At 49.8% G+C, this 16,846-nt stretch overlaps 1 protein-coding gene across 2 annotated transcripts in view; it reads left to right on the top strand.

Moving 5' to 3' along the window:
* Positions 1–16,408, top strand: part of USP22 (ubiquitin specific peptidase 22) — a 67,400-nt gene extending 50,992 nt beyond the window's left edge. For both annotated transcript variants that reach the window (XM_012811986.2, XM_023507427.1), the window contains 7 exons: positions 2,127–2,232; positions 4,420–4,578; positions 8,836–8,962; positions 9,893–9,984; positions 11,638–11,700; positions 12,210–12,359; positions 12,924–16,408. In XM_012811986.2, coding sequence (XP_012667440.1) covers positions 2,127–2,232; positions 4,420–4,578; positions 8,836–8,962; positions 9,893–9,984; positions 11,638–11,700; positions 12,210–12,359; positions 12,924–12,966 — 740 coding nt within the window. In that variant the 3' untranslated portion in view covers positions 12,967–16,408. The remainder of the gene's footprint in view (positions 1–2,126; positions 2,233–4,419; positions 4,579–8,835; positions 8,963–9,892; positions 9,985–11,637; positions 11,701–12,209; positions 12,360–12,923) is intronic.
* The last annotated feature ends 438 nt before the right edge of the window (positions 16,409–16,846 follow it).

Genomic DNA, 16,846 nt, shown 5'->3' with positions numbered 1-16,846 from the left:
GGGTCCAGGCTGGGGATTCGAACCTGCCACCTTTGGTGTACGTGGCTGGCGCCTTAGCCGGTTGAGCTATAGGCGCCGAGCCTGGAAAATTATATTTAAACTAGAAAAATGAAGAAAGAAAAGAAAAAAAGGAAAATCTGGAGGGAAAGTGTCGAAATACAAAATAAAAAAAAACCTAAAGCAGTGTAAAATTATATTTAAACTGGAAAAATGAAGAAAGAAAAGTAAGGAAAATCTAGAGGGAAAATGTTGAAATAAAAAATAAACCAAAACAGTATATATCTTGCTGAATATTGTCTGGGCAACAGGTGATCTTTTGGGGTATGAGGGTTTTTTTGTTGTTGTTGAGACAGAGCGTCAAGCTGTTGCCCTGGGTAGAGTGCTGTGGCATCACTGCTCACAGCAACCTCCAATTTCTGGGTTTAAGCAATTTCCTGCCTGAGCCTCCCAAGTAGCTGGGACCACAGGCACCTGCCACAATGCCCAGCTATTTTTGTTTCTAGTTGTCATTGTTGTTTTGCCATCCTGGGCCGGATTCAAACCTGCCAGCTCTGGTGTGTATGGCTGGTGCCTTAGCTGCTTGAGTTATAGGTGCTGAGCTGTGGGATAGGAGATATTAATCACAATGCTGATATAGCTGTATGGCAGGGGGGACTAGAGGCCTCTGCTGATTTCTCAAAGCCTGCAGGGTTGAAAACCTAAATCTCTTCTCAGCCCACTTAAAAGACACTTTAAACTGTTAACCTTGGCTAAGCAGAAGCTTTCCCAGGAAAGCACTTGTCACTGGGCTATCTCCTGAAATGGCTGTCTGCTTATCCAGTGCACCAAAACTGGTCTCACCCTATGCCCCTGAGGGGCAAGGCTGTAAGGTAGCCCTGTTACTGCCAAACACTGAAATCTCCGCTCTTCCCTAGCATCTCATTCCCTGCCTTTGGGCTGCTCAGTCACTAATTACTCACTCAAAGGTCTCCCAGCCCAATCCTCGCTCTGTGACCCCGAGGGTGGAGCCTGCAGGGGCAGTTCTACCACTATGGCTGCACAGGCAGCCCACAGCCAAACAAAATTATTAGCTCCATTCTGGTTCAGCAGCTCAGTCCAGGGCTCTAGACAATGCTTAAAGTTGTCCACACTCTCTCCCTAGTTCTCCCAAGGTAGTTCGACCAAGTGTCCAAGTCCAAAAAATCGAAACAGCCCAGGAAGGCCTTCCTGGTTTGCAGTCTTACTGTTAGAGCTGCAGGCAGCCTCAGACCCAACGAACACAACCACTTGCCAGTTCTCCACTGCTTTAGTACTCTTCTTGGGGTCCAGGAGTCTCTTGCTGTCTCCCTGTTCCCCCAAAGGGATGTTTGTGGGCAGATCCCACAAACCAGAGATGCCTAGAGTCTTCTCTCCCCAATCTCACTGCGCCTGGTTGCAAAGAAGCTGTTACTCGGCCACCATCTTGCTCCACCACCTTTCTCCCTAATCTGAAACTTTGTGTTGTCAAAACCCTCACACTCAAAGGTCATTCTTTATTCCTCTAGTAATTTAATTTCGTGGTGTCTGACATATGTACAGATGGCTGATATCCCTCTGTTCAGCTGAATGAAGGTCTGTGTGTGGTATTTTGCTGCCTACGTGTTATTCGTGTACCTACAACACATAAGAAAAAGGGTGTGTTGAGTGAAGGGCAGGACTGGTGCTTCTCTGGATACAGCTGACGGGGGACATGCTGCTGCCTATGGTGACCTGGAGAGTTACTTTTTTGATCTAAGGGTAAATAGTTGGGATTGCTGGGATCTCCTCCCCAGGATATTTGGCCTACAGTACATTTGTCTCACTGGAAACACGTTTTTGGTTTTCCTGTATACGAAAGAAGGAGTCCATAATTCTGCTCCAGTTACTGGGCATTCCTTAGGGTTTTTAGGGAATGAGGAAAAGAAGAGTGTGGGAAATTGACATGCTTAGATTTCTCATCCCATTAAAATAGCAATGGGGCCCTCTGCCAAATTTATCTGTTGAAAGAGTACCACCATGTCGGCACTTCTGGCTGCTTTGGGTCCCTGCTGGGCCAATATGGACCCTCTTGGGGACTTGGTGTCTTTATGGTGCACAGATGCTAATCATGAAACACGGTCTTTTCCCAGGTGATGACAACGGGAAGAAGGCCAACAACCCCAATCACTGCAACTGCATCATAGATCAGATCTTCACAGGAGGGCTGCAGTCGGACGTCACCTGCCAAGTCTGTCAGTAAGTGCGAGGCCGCTCATGCATGCCCTGAGAAGTCAGGGTCAGGCCTAGAGCGTGGTGGGCACCCGTACCACCAGCCCGTCCTGACCACGGTCTCTGGGCTGTCTGGCTCTTTATGGTGGTCAGTCTATAGCAGCACCTGACCACTTGAGTAGTTTTATCAGACGCCCAGAGTTTGAGGTCTGGGCAGGTGGCCTATACTTTGGAGAAGTAATGTCCTGTGGGGTGTGTGCACTTTGTGTTAGGGTCTCAGCTGTTGTGTCCAGCAGTATATCCTGGGAGCCTCTCTACATTTCTATACAGTTCTTGGCACCACGAACCAAATAAAATACCCCTGTTCATGGAGGGCCAGGTCGTGGTGGCAGAGTCTGCCACATGTGTTGCAGGTGTGAGTGGTTTAATGAGCTTGTGGTTTCCTTTTCCATTTTCTCTCATGCAGTGGTTCTAATTCTTTCCAGTGTGGCCTTTGCTTAGTGCTCAAAGCTTCTTAGTGCCAGGAAAAAAAAATCTACTGGCTTTTTAGGATACAGGAACCCTCTACCTCAACCTCAAGTGTACTTTGTTAGTTATTTTTAGAAATAGGGTCTAATGCTGTTGCCCAGGCTGGAGTGCCATGGCATCATAGCTCACTGTGGCTTCAAACTCAGGGGCTTAAGCGATCCTTTTGCCTTAGCCTCCCAAGTAGCCGGGACAGCAGGCACTCACTATTGCACCTGGCTTTGTTTTTGATTCCAGGTCAATTTTTCAAAAACCCGGTCTCTAGAATTACCCTGGACCTGCAGTGGATCATCATTTGCAGTCTGCATAGGCCAGCTGGGTATGGGCAGGACAGAGGTGCCTGTGTCAAAGGTGCAGTTTTCTGTAAGGAGCATAGATCATGTGGGGCTTTAGCCCTTGTTCTGAGTAATTTGGGCCCCTTTGCAGGCCCGTAACTGCTGCATTCCATTAGGAGATTTTCTCAGTTTTGTTTTTTGAGACAGAGTTTCACTAGGGCTTGAGTGCCATGGCATCTCACTATGTTGACATCTTACTATGTCCTTTTCAGTAGGGTGCTGTGGCATCACAGCTCACAGCAGCCTCAAACCCTTGGACTTAAGTGATTCTCTTGCCTCAGCCTCCCAAGTAGCTGGGACTATAGGTGCCCACCACAAAGCCTGGTTATTTTTTATTGTTGTAGTTGTCATTGTTAGTAGTCCTGGGCCAAGTTGGAACCTGCCAGCTCCACTGTATGTAGCTGGCGCCCTAACCACTGAATACGGTTGCTGAGCTGATTTTCTTAGTTTTTTTTTTTTTTTCCTTCTTCTTCTTTTAAAGACAGAGTTTCACTTTGTTGCCCTCAGTAGATTGTTGCCCTGGTGTCACAGCTCACAGCAACTTCCAGCTCTTGGGCTTAGGTGATTTTCTTGCCTCAGCCTCTGGAGTAGCTGGGCCTACAGGCGCCCGCCACAACGCTATTTTCTTAGTTTTAAAGCCTATTTACTTGCCTGAGCAAGAGCAAGACCCTGTCTCTCCCCAAAACAGAAAAACTAGCCAAATGTGGTGGCAGGTACCTGTAGTCCCAGCTCCTCAGGAACCTGAGACAAGAGGATCTCTTGAGCCCAAGAGTTTGAGTTTTCTATGACCTCTGATGCCCTGGCCCTCTACCCAGGGTAACAGAGTGAGACTCTGTCTCAAAAAAAAAAAAGCCTATTTAAATACTTGCAGTACATTTCCTAATCTGTGAGTGTTTTATGTTTATATAAGTATATGTAGATCTCTAGGAGGGAATTAGCCTTGTTAAGTGCATCCTTAAGTGTCCGGGCATCCTCTGTGAAGGGTGCCTCAAGGTCCATTTGTTACCCAGGGTAGCAGATTCCAGTTCCCAGGTCAGCTGAGATGGATCCAAGAATTCAGAGCCTCTGGACTGGGGCCTGTGGATCTTTACTCCTAAGAAGATCCCTAAATGACTGTGGTGGTCTAGATGTAGAGACTTGCTTAGAGGGTTCACGCACATCCCTTCCTGGGCTGCCCTGAGAGCCTGGGAGGTCTGATGAATGGTGCTTCTCCCATCCTGTGTCTGACCTGTGTGGTGTTGCTTGGGCAAAAGGGTGGAATGTGAAAGGGGGGTGGGGGAGCCTCACTTGGTGTGGCCAGGGAGCCACAGTGGGCAGCCATCCTCACCTGTGTCTTTCCTCCCTGTGTTCCTAGTGGTGTCTCTACCACGATAGACCCCTTCTGGGACATCAGTTTGGACCTGCCTGGCTCGTCCACCCCATTCTGGCCCCTGAGCCCAGGGAGCGAGGGCAGCGTGGTGAATGGAGAGAGCCATGTTTCGGGGACCACCACTCTCACAGACTGCCTGCGAAGGTGAGCAGCTCGCCCAGAGGCTTCCTCCTGGGAAGGTTATCCAGAAGTAGGGGCTGGTCAGGAACAAACCAGGCTTAGCTGCTCTTGTCTGGAGGTAGTGGCTTTGGGAAAGGGCAGGATTACTCTTCAGCTGCACATGCTGGTTTGCCTTTCTTTCTGTCCACCAGCTGTGTGTCATGTGGGTGTCCGCATGACCAGACCCTGTATGCAGGAACCATGGGCCAAAGAGCAGGACTCACAGCTCTTGCCCTTCACATAGTGAGCTGCACCCGGTATGAGCTAATAGCTTGTGCTACCACCTTCTGTGCAGGCAATTAGAACAGTTACATGGACATTGGCACTTCTGCTTGTTTGGTCAACGTGACTGCTATGAAATATGTTTGAATGCTGCAGTATTCAATTGTAGAGAGACCAGAGAAGCTCACTAAACTTTTATTTTAATTGAGTTCGGTGTGCTAAAGCCTTTATATTCTCTTACTTGGACTAATTAAAGGCTTTGCATAGAAGAGCCCTCAGTGAGTGGCGGTGCCCCTGGCGGGGAGGTGTGGTGTGTGGGCTCCTGTTTGCCACAGGGTCCACAGGACCAAAGTTTGCGTGTTTAGAGTTTTAAAATGCGTCACTATTGTTAAACTGATAGGACTAGGTATAAAATGTACCACATTTTTCAAGAGAGTCTGCCACTAAGTTGAATTTAGTTACAAATTTCAGCACAATTGAAACTTTGCAGGCAGGCTGGTGGGAGGAGGACATGTAGAGGGCCCCATGGGAATGGTGCCCAGGGACCTGAGGAGGGCGCTGTGCACCGCTCTGACCTGTGTGGGCCTGTTTGTGATCTCTGTGTGGCCCTGTGTGGGCCTCTATGTGGCCTTTTGTGGACTGTGTGGTGCTCTATGTGGACTATGTGGCCTGTGTAGGCCTCTGTGTGGATTTTGTGGCCCTCTGTGTGGCCCATGTGGGCCTCTTTGTGGCCTTTTGTGGCCTGTGTGGGCCTCTGTGTGGACTGTGTGGCCCTGTGTGAACTGTGTGGGCCTCTGTGGGCCTCTGTGGGCCTGTGTGGGCAGTGTGGCCCCTTTCCCAAGTACACCTGAGACTAGACCACAAAGCAGCTGATGAAGCAGGCTCAGCTTTGGTCAGTGAGCTCCTTGCCCTGCCCAGGGCGAGAAGGCAGGATTTTTAGAGCATGAGCAAGGGCTTTCCAAACCCAGATGTGGGAAAATGCCTTTTTTTTTTTTTTTTTTTTTGAGACAGAGTCCCCAGTATGTCGCCCATGGGAGAGTGCTGTGGCATCATAGCTCACAGCAACCTCCAACTCCTGGGCTCAAGTGAGTCTCCTGCCTCTGCTTCCTAAGTAGCTGGGACCACAGGCACCCGCTACAATGCCCGGCTATGTTTGGTTGCAGCCATCATTGTTTGGCGGGCCTGGGCTGGATTCATACCTGCCACCTTAGGTGTGTGTGGCTGGCGCCTTAGCCACTTGAGCCACAGGCGCCGACCTTTTTTCAGATTTTAAAATTTGGTTATACAATATACTAAAAGTCTGTTTTATAAGTTTTTTTTTTTTTTTTTAAATTTAGAGACAGTCTTACTCTATCACCCTTGGTAGAGCGTCATGGCATCACAGCTCACAGCAATCTCCAACTTCTGGGCTTAGGTGATTCTCTTGCCTCAGTCTCCCGAGTAGCTGGGACTATAGGTGCCCACCACAACTTGGGCTGTTTTTTTGTTGCAGTTTGGCTGGGCCAGGTTTGAACCCACCACTCTTGGTATATGGGGCCGGCACCCTACTCACTGAGCCATAGGTGCTACCTGTTTTATGAGTATTATTGTTAATAGCTACCACTTGTGCCAGAAGTGCTTTTAACATGTCCCTTCTGTCACATAATCTCTCCCTACTGCTAGAAAATTACTTTCCCCAAATACCTAAGGTTTTTAAATTTTAATTATGATTTTTTTGAGACAGAGTCTGTGTCACCCCGGGTAGAGTGCTGTGGTGTCACAGTGATACAGGGCAAGTGGCATCCCACCTAGCTCATGGAGCTGGGGGGCACGGACCAGCTGCCTTGGTGATATTGGTGCGGTGGCAGCAAGCAGTAGAACCAGCAGGCTAGAGAGTGGGCAGGAAGACCCCATTTCCTAGGCCTAGGAATGAAAGGAATTGTAGCCATTCATTTGAGACCCAGACAGGACCCAGACATGTCCCAGACACACTAACTAACCAAGCCCAGCTAAATGTAACTACCGAGGGCCCTATGAGAATATATATATATATATATATATATACACACACACACACACATCCACACCCACACCCACACACACCCAGACAAAGAGCCTAGAGACAGAGAGACAGAGCTTTTCTCTCCTGACTTTGGTTTTCTCTCTCTGCCAGGAGCTCTGGCGCTTCTGTATTCTTTTCTGTAAATAAATCCTATCTTACCACTGATCTGTGGTCTGCAGATTAATTTTTCAAATCACCAAGACCAAGAACCTACTGAAGAACGAAATTCCAGTATCAGCAGCTCACAGCAACCTCAAACTCCTGAGCTTAAGTTAGGCGTCCTCAAACTACGGCCCACAGGCCACATGCAGCCTGCCTAGGACATTTATCTGGCCCGCCAGGTGTTTTTGCCACTGCTGCCTGTCCTGCTTAGCAGCCGACTTGTCCCAGGGTCTGCAGTCTGGCCCTCCAACGGTCTGAGGGACACTGAACTGGCCTCCTGTTTAAAAAGTTTGAGGACCCGGCTTAAGTGATTCTCCTGCCTCATCTTCCTGAGTAGCTGGGACTACAGGCGCCTGCCACAATGCCTGGCTAGTTTTTTTCTCACTCTTGCCCAGGCTGGTCTTGAACTCCTGAGCTCAAGGGATCGTTTCACTTTGGCCTCCAGAGTGGTAGGACTACCGGATTTCCCCTGCCTTTGTGTACCATTTCATTGGGGGGAAGTACTCATTTGCAGCCCAGCCGCTTCAGGCCACAGCTTTGTAAAGACAGTGGGTCAGGAGCAGTGTCCTGGGGCCACAGGCTCTGGACTCAATGGGGAGGGCAAAGCTCAGTCTTGAGAGGCCGGAGCACACTCCCATCATGGTGTTCGTGGGCACAAACCCTCGGATCCCTGGCCATGGTGACTTGGGACATGGGTGGAGAGTGGTGGCGCCTATTGCAGGGACACTCCACCATATCTCCTCTGTCAGAGCTGGCTGGCAGTGGGAGGGAGCTGTAGGGCAGGGTGTGGGCATCCCCTGGGGCGTCTGTGGGTCTTTGGACATGGAGGTGTTGGGTTGTGTCTAGCGGTGCTGCTCCAGGACCAAAGTGATCTGCCCATTAAGTTCATGTGGCCCCGGGGCGGGCCAAGCTTTGGACAGTTTGGTGGTAGCGAGAGGAGGTGAAACCTGGGCATGGGTGCTGCTCACAGGCGCTTTAGCTAGTCTGGCTCCCTGTCACTAGAAGAATGAACTAAAGTTAAACTTTCTATTTATGTTGAGATAGTTGTGATTCCCCTGCAGTTGTGAAAAATGACAGCCAGGTCCCATATACCGTTTACCCAGTGTCCCAGGTGTCCTGCAGCGTTGTGGCTGGCAGCACAGCCTGATGGTGATGGTGACATAGGACGTGCCAGTCCCTCCATCTACAAGGTCCCCACAGTTGCACCTCCTGCCCCCTCCTGAGCCCTTGACCTTGTGGATCTTTTCTCCAGGTGTACAGATCCAAAATTTTCAGGATTATGCAAATGAAATTATATAACGTGTAACCTTTGGGATTAGCTTTTTTCACTCACCGTATTCTCCAGAGATTTACCCACACTGTTGCGTGGATCACTAGTCTGTCCCTTTTCACTGCTGACTAGTATTTCATGTGTGGCTGTACTACAGTTTAATCACTCACTTGTTAGAGGACATCTGGGTTGTTTCCAGGTTTTGGCTGTTATGGGTAAAACTGCTATAACCATTCATATGTAGTTACTGTATGAATATAAGTTTTCATTTTCCTGGGTCATTATTTAACTGGTGGTATGAAATTAGAACATGATTACCATTTCCCCAGGCCTTTGAATTAAACAAAATATTTTTAAGATAAATGTTTTTTAAAAAAAAGAGTCAAAGAAGTTGGAGAAAAAAATAATTTCTCTTTCATTGTGAAATTATAAATGTCTTTCACTGCATGTGTATGTTTTGGGGAGAGAACTCAACCCATTAGAAGTGGTAGAATACCTCTGCTCCTCACTCTGGTCTCCTCTCCTGGCATTCTTATGTGCCTGGCAGGTTCACCAGACCGGAGCACTTGGGGAGCAGTGCCAAGATCAAGTGCAGTGGCTGCCACAGCTACCAGGAGTCCACTAAACAGCTTACCATGAAAAAACTGCCCATCGTGGCCTGCTTCCATCTTAAAGTAAGTTTTCCAGAAAGCCAGCCCCACTGGCTTGATTTTTTTTCTCCACAGTACAACTTGAAGCTTGCTAGTTTGGCAGCAGGTCAGTAAGGCATGTGGAGGAGCCACTGTGAGGGTGTGAGTGGGACGACTCCTGTCTATGCCCCAGGAAACAAAATGTAGGATTAGAGTTCCTTTGGGGAGGCGTCAGGATGTGGTTAAGGCGTCAACAGGCTTTTCTGTAAAGGGCTAGTTAATAGACAGGAAGTTTTTTAGGCTTCATGGCTACATATTCTTCTTTGCTGTATTTTGTGACTTTTTTTTTTTTTTTTGAGACAGAGCCTCAAGCTATCCCCCTGGGTAGAGTGCCATGGCATCATGCTCACAGCAACCTCCAACTACTAGTGATTCTCTTGCCTCTGCCTCCCAAGTAGCTGGGACTACAGGCGCCCGCCACAACGCCTGGCCATTTTTTGGTTGCAGCCATCATTGTTGTTTGGCGGGCCCGGGCTGGGGATTCGAACCCGCCACCTTAGGTGTATGTGGCTGGCGCCTTAGCCGCTTGAGCCACAGGCGCTGAGCCACTTTTGTGACTTTTAATATACAAGACAGCCACTTGGAACTCACTTGCTGGGTTTGGTGAGTGTCTTGTCTGGTGAAAAGTAACAAAATGTTCAATTTTGCTGCCAGTGGTTATGGGCGGGTCATCTGCACTTGGCTGGGCTTGCTGTGAGATTACTTTAGATTACTTTCTGAATGGTCTCGCCATGTCAGGACTTCACATGGGGGTATGTCCGGATCAACATTGTATTGAGTCTGTGTGCTCTCTGTGCAGCCAGAAGACACTCAGAAAAGTAGACTTTGAGGCACAGAGAAGGGCCATGGGGCCACTAACTGTCAGGTGGCTGATCCTGCCTCTCTTCCCTCTCTCTCCCTCCCCTGTTGCTGCAGAGATTTGAACACTCTGCTAAGCTGAGGCGGAAGATCACCACATACGTGTCCTTTCCCCTGGAGCTGGACATGACCCCCTTCATGGCCTCCAGGTGGGAGAGGGTGTCTTCACCTGCCTTGGGGTGGGGGTGCCTTGGCCCTGTTGGGGTGGGACCCAGCCCAGTCCTCATGACAAGACGATTGCTGGCAAACATCTGACCTGCCACAATCTTAACCAAGACACACTTCAGTGATTTGTTTTCATTAGATATAGTTTTTGCTTTCGATTTTTTTCCTGTTAATTCTCTATCCACTTTCAAACTTGGGAAGTGACCAAGATGAGATCACAGTGAGGAGGCAACATTTTATTTGAATGATGAGAGTCTGAAATACAGATGCACATTGATGTTATAGCTGTAGATTTCATTTTCCTTGTTTTCAACTTTTTATATAATAGACCACCTTGTAGAGACCAAGCTGCTTGATGAGGTGTGAACACATAGTGTCCTCTGGCTGCTGTAACAAAATAGTCACACATTCAGTGGTCTAACAGTAAGATTGTTTTCTTCATTGTTTTAGAGACCAGACATCTGAGTCAGGTGTCGGCAGGACCACCTTTCTGTGAAGGGTCTAGGGAAGGTTCTGGAACATTCCTGGCTGCTGCCTCACAGGGCTTTGTCTCTGCCTGGCTCTCTTGTGTCTGTGTCCAGTTGCCCTCTGATTCTCCCTCATGGAAACCTTGGTCACTGGACTTAGATCACTAGGTGACCTCGTTCAGATTACCTTAACTTATCACATCTGCGGAGATCTTTCTACAAGTATCTCAGGTTCCAGGGACTGAGATGTGGAGATTATTTTTTTTAGGGGACACAGCTCAACCCATGGCACCATCTACAGCAAATGACCTTTTGTATCGCTATCTTCCCAGGGTCCTTCCTTGTGGTCTTGCCCCTGTGGAACCTTTATTTCAGATAAAGCCAGACCACTAGGGTGTAGCTTTGGGTTGTCAGCCTGTGACCCTGTCCCCAGGGAAGTGGGCCATGCTGACCACAGATTTCACATGGCCAGTAAGGTGACAGGATCTCAGAGATGATGGTATCTCTGCTGTTGTTAGCTGTAGCTCCTTATGGAGTCATGGCAGTCACGGGTTTTCATGTTCCCAGCTGCCCCTCCCTGTCTACCAGGAGATGTGCTGGTCATAGACACTGACCAGCAGCAATCTCTTTCTAGGTTGTTGAATGGGTATAACAGACATTTCTCAAAACCAAATTACAGCGGGGAGAAAGAATACTTCTCACCTGGTGTGTTATGGACAAAACTTGGCTTTTTCTCAGATCTAGGTCCTGTCACAAAGCCGGTTCAGAATTTTTTGGTCACTGTGTGGCCCAGGGGGTGTTCCTCCCAAAAGGACACAGGGCGGTGCCAGCAGGCCAGGCCAGGTGCCCTGGGCACAGGCATGCCTTGGGCACCTCACTTCATGGCCCAGCCAGTGTGCTCAGGTAACACGGGGCGGGGAGGGTCACTTGTGTCTACAACAGAGTTGTAGGAGAACGAGAAAGCATAGACACACACCTGAGCACTAGTCTGGCAGGCTAGCCTCACAAACGGTGGTGTTGCCAGAGCCCGTGTCTACCTGGCGATGTCACCAGAGCCCGTGTCTACCTGGCGATGTCACCAGAGCCCGTGTCTCTGCCTGGCGATGTCACCAGAGCCCGTGTCTCTGCCTGGCAATGCTAAGTAGTGCTGTGTTCTGCCATTTGTCACAGCAAGGAGAGCAGGATGAACGGACAGTACCAGCAGCCCGTGGACAGTCTCAGCAGTGACAACAAGTGAGTGCTGCCCAGTGTGTCCCAGCGCCTGGGCATTGCCAGGCGAGTGGCGTCTTGTATGCCACATGGTGTCAGCAGCTGTCTGGGGCCACGTGCACTGTCCACTTACTGTCTGGCCAACCTCTGTGGTCAGTGGGGGAGGGACTTCCCACACTTCTGTCATGTCAGTGCTCCCACTGTTGGGGAGCCCATCCTCTCCTCTGGTCTCTGGTGGGAGGGCTCATCTGGATAGCTACACGTTGCCCTCACTGCCTGCGTGAGGCCTCCTCTTATTCCACTGCACTTCTTCCTTTTGATGTCAGAGAGAGCCAACGCCGGGGTGTGCTGACATGCCCAGGCTGCCTGCTGCCACCTCCTTTAGACTAATTTCAGGGAGCAGCTGGAATGGGCAAGTCAGGGGTGGCTGGGCCCTCTTCTCTGTGCAGCCTCCAAGGTGCAATACTCGGGCCCAGGCCATCTGGTGTCTGAAGGTGATAGTGTTAAGCCAGCCTCTCTTCCCTCCCTCCTAGGTACTCCTTATTTGCTGTTGTCAACCATCAAGGAACCTTGGAGAGTGGCCATTACACCAGCTTTATCCGGCAGCACAAAGACCAGTGGTTCAAGTGTGACGATGCCATCATCACCAAAGCCAGCATTAAGGATGTGCTGGACAGTGAAGGGTGTGTCTAGGGGCAGGAGAAAGGCCTGCTCAGGCAGCTTTGCCTCCCCTCTGCACCTAGTGCCATTCAGGGTTGCTCACCTTCAGTGGCCTAAGCAACTTGGATGTATTCTAGATAGGATGCTAGCCTCAGTGGGTTGTCAGAGGACTGAGAATGGGCCCTCCAGGGACCCAGGGGATCTCCCTGCCACAGATTCCTTGAGCGGTGGCAAAGCCCCCAAGAGGCTTCACACAGAAGGTGTGTTTGGTAGGACAGCCTCAAGGGCAGCAAGGGGAACTTGGGCTGGATGTGGTGGCTAGTGGTCCTTAAGGACACTGGGCCCCTCACAGGGCAGGACAGTTAACAGTGTGGGCAGGAGCTGTGGGAGGGCAGGGGGCTTCCTGCAGGGAGTGGTGCCACCAGCCAGTGAAATAGTCCTTGAGGGCTGACAACTAAAACCATTAACTGAGAGATCAGACTAGTAGGACTGCAGAAGGCACCAAGCTTGTACCCTGGTTTGGGCAGTGGCTCGGCTCTGACAGGTCGAGGTCAGCTGCAAGCTGCCTACTCTCTCTGCCCACACAGGTACTTGCTGTTCTACCACAAGCAGTTCCTGGAGTACGAGTAGCCTCATCCGCAGCTGGTCAGAGAAAGTGAAGGCAACAAGCTGGTGACCCTCACGAAGCAATCCCCAGCCTCCCCGACCTCAGGACACCACCTCCCACATAGGCATGACCTGTGGGTCCCTCTGCTCTGGGACCCTCGGGGTCAAACTGACAAACACAGGTGGTGGGGGCTCAGGAACTGCACAGAGACACACCATATGAGGGTGTGCTTTGGGCGGGGAGGAATAGAGTGGTCCTGTCGCCAGGAGCCCCTGTGGTCCTGGGTCTGAGTGGACAGGGAGCCTCGGTGCCAAGCAGCTGCTGCCTGGTGCTTCCTGACACCTCCAGTGTTCTCCTAGCTTGTGGTTCAGAAAGGTCCCCACCTGTCTTAAAATCATGAGTCCATTAAAGCAGTGAGCAGAAAGATGAGGTGGTGTCTGGGGAGGCTTTGCTGGCCTTGCCCTTCCTGAGTGTGGTGTTAAGCTGCAGAGTGCAGGACCCTTAGGCTCTGTGTTTTCAGCAGCCAGAAAGCAGCCCCACACACCTGTGGGACTGGACACGCTAAATCGGGTTTCTGAGTGTGTCTGTTTTGCAAGATAACTTAGCATCAAACTGCATGTGGAAGCATCTCTTGGTTTTCTAGAAATAGGCATTTTCTTATCCTCCACCCTTTTTCTCTTTTTCCACAATGGTGAATTTCATAAATGTAGTAATAGCAAAGTGAGTGAATTACTGAGTTTATACTGAAATTTAGATAGTTGCTCATTTGTTCTCTAGAGTGATTCTTGGTTTTACCTGGTGCTTGTTTGTTGCCCCCCAGCATCTGCATGTCTGGTCAGTGGCCTCGGGACACAGGGGTCTTTGTTATCTTAGTCTCTGGGGTAGACATAGCCTCTCCTGGGCATTTCCTGGCTCCCACCCTCATGTTTTTCACCTTTGTCGTCTGTCCCATCACCCATCTGTTACTGCTTGGTGGCCAGCGTGCAGGACACAGAGCTGAAGCTACTCCTCTGCTCTGCGTCTGTGCAGTCTTGGGTGGCGGGAGCAGATGGACCTCCTCAGGGAGCGTTTGGGCAGAGCTGAGGAAGCAGAACAAAACGCATCACTGCTTGTAAGATATTTTGCATGTATTGTCTCTTCAAACTGAGATTGTCTGTTTCTGAGAAATTATAACATAGGGACATGGGGGAGGAGATGTGTTAATATAGTTTGTGGCGCAACCATCTCAAGCTGTGCTTGTCCTGGAAGCTCCCATCTCCACCTGAGGTGTGGTCCCTTCAGTCCTGGAGCACAGTCACCATGGTGAAGGCTTTGCCAGTGTTTCTCATGAAGAGCCTGGTGGTTGGCATTGCCAGCTCTGTGCCTGTCTCCACCTGAGGTGTGGGCCCGTCAGTCCTAGAGCACAGTCACCGGTTTGAAGGCTTTGCTAGTGTTTCTCATGAAGAGCCTGGTGGTTGGCATTGCCAGCTCTGTGCCTGTCTCCACCTGAGGTGTGGGCCCGTCAGTCCTAGAGCACAGTCACCGGTTTGAAGGCTTTGCTAGTGTTTCTCATGAAGAGCCTGGTGGTTGGCATTGCCAGCTCTGTGCCTGTCTCCACCTGAGGTGTGGGCCCGTCAGTCCTAGAGCACAGTCACCGGTTTGAAGGCTTTGCTAGTGTTTCTCATGAAGAGCCTGGTGGTCAGCATTACTGGCTCTGTGCCCATCTCTGCAGACAGATAAGCTTGGCCATGTTTCAATAAAGCTATGTTTATGGATATGGAAATCTGAATTATAAATACTTTTCATATGTCAAGAAAGTTTGATTTAAAAAAAAAAAAACTAAAATGAGAATTCTTAGTTAAAAAGCCACACAAAAGCAGATAGGGACCAGCTCTGGCTTGTTAGCTAATGAGGCTGAGAGGGGTAGGGACAGCTCTGAACAGGAGACACTAGGGCAGGGGAAAGGCTACCATGCCCTGGAGTACATATGGCATGAGCCTCAGCAATGCAAGTCTGAAAAGCATTTGCTGGATTAATTTTCTGTTATATGTCTGCACTTGGAGCAAGTGGAGGCATGTTTTAAGATGAGCATTATTAAATGTGGGAGGGCCTGAGTCACAGAAGCTGGTCCCATGTGACCCTACATGATATGGTCTGTGTGACAGTGGGGAAGGGGTTGTTCCTGTTGGGAGGATTGGCTGTATGGCGCCCCCCCACCCCGGGGTGCTGAGTGCTGTCTGGTGCCACTGATGTGCTGGGTGCTGGCCTTGGGCCTTCTGGTGGGGTACCTTGTGGCTCCCCAGGCCCCACCCCTGTCCCTATTGCTTGTGTTGGGGCCTTAGCTGCTCTAGGAACGTTAGTGCTGGGCAGGGAGATGGAGCTGTTTCACTTTTTGAAAGGCATTATGTTAAACTTTTGTATCCAAATTAATTTCCCTCTGCCCTGGTGCTACCTGCACATGGCACTAGGTTCTGGGTCTGACGGGAATCCACTTTGTTAGTGTTGTATCTTAGAAACCTGAAAGTATTGGCTTGGACCCCACTTAAGTGCACTCAATCAGAAATTTATTGAATCTGCACAGGAGACTGTCCTCACACAGTTCCGTCCCAGTAGTGGGCAAGTTGTCTTATATAATTTTTAGAGCCAGCAGGTTACAGAAGTGAGATGTGGCTGGTTAGCTCAGGTTGCTGGGGTTACAGCTTGGGTAGTCATGGATACAGTTTAAGTAACAATGGTTACAGTTTAGGTTATAGATATAGTTTAACAATGGTTACAGTTTAAGCAGGCAGGCTCCCACCATCATTCATCTATTGGGAACTTGGGAGGGTTTTGTGAAATGGGAGAAGGCAGGGGGAACCAAGGGGAACAGGAGCTCACAACATTAGGAACAAAATATTTACTTGATGGCTTTGGAAATCTGTTATCAGTTCCCCATCCAGCTATAAAATTCAGGAAAATGGTTTTCCTGTTCCTAGTGACCTCCCTGTGTTGGGCTGCTTGTCACAAAGAGTATCTTACCACTGAGGGACTCGCTGGCTGGTGTGAGAAACAGCTGGGACTTTGGTGACACTGCTCAGTAAGGTGGATGGACCCCTCTCCTCAGCCAACATGAGAGTTGTGAGTGTTGGATGTGCTGGGGGCCAGGCTGGGCAGGAAGCGGGTGGCTGCTCAGCTGGGTCCCTCCCGGCCACTGCAGCAGGCCCTGGGCCCGTAGTGCCCACGTGCTGTCGTGTCTCTGCTTGGTGTGTGTGCTTTTCATCATGTACGGTTACTGTTCTTTTGACAGTTCAAGTGACTGTTTTCATTTACTATGACTTTGACAACAAGAAATAGTAATGATTTACTGTGGTTGGAGATGTTATTGCCAAGTTGTTTATGCTTTTTTTCAACCATTGTTTTGGGGAGCTGTTTGACTCTCTCCTCCTCCTCCCCTACTGGCTTGTAGTCTTCCCTGTGTCATAATAAACCTACAATTTATTCTGAAAACTGTCTGGTTTTCCCCTTACTGACACTGGCAGCCAAAGAAAGGGTGGCTGGAGGGAGGACACAGCCAGGGCAGGCCCCCCAGCCCTCAGCGCCCAGAGGCATCGCTGGGTATTGGAAAGCACATATCCTCTCACACGTAGCTCTTCTGTAATTGGTGGTGGTGTAGGAGGGTGACATCCAGGATTTAGGGCAGAAGTCAACCTATTAGGCCTTTGAGTGAGCCCTGCTGTGAGGAGGGAACCCCAGTTCATAGCAAGCTCCCCACATCAGGAGGAGGTAGTAGGTGTGCACATAAGTACATAATAAGCACAGAGAAAAACTTACATAGCTGTGGGAGTCCAGGACTTTGCAGCTGGTTGCCAGGCTGTAGCTGACCTCTGGGACGTCTTCTCCACCTGGTGCTGAGCCAGCACACTTCCCCTGTCCTTAGCTGGTCCA

This window comes from Otolemur garnettii, unplaced genomic scaffold (genome assembly GCF_000181295.1).
Source record: "Otolemur garnettii isolate 467f Iridium unplaced genomic scaffold, OtoGar3 scaffold00182, whole genome shotgun sequence".
In the NCBI taxonomy this organism is placed as follows: domain Eukaryota; kingdom Metazoa; phylum Chordata; class Mammalia; order Primates; family Galagidae; genus Otolemur; species Otolemur garnettii.
This window is presented reverse-complemented; position numbering and strand designations above follow the sequence as displayed.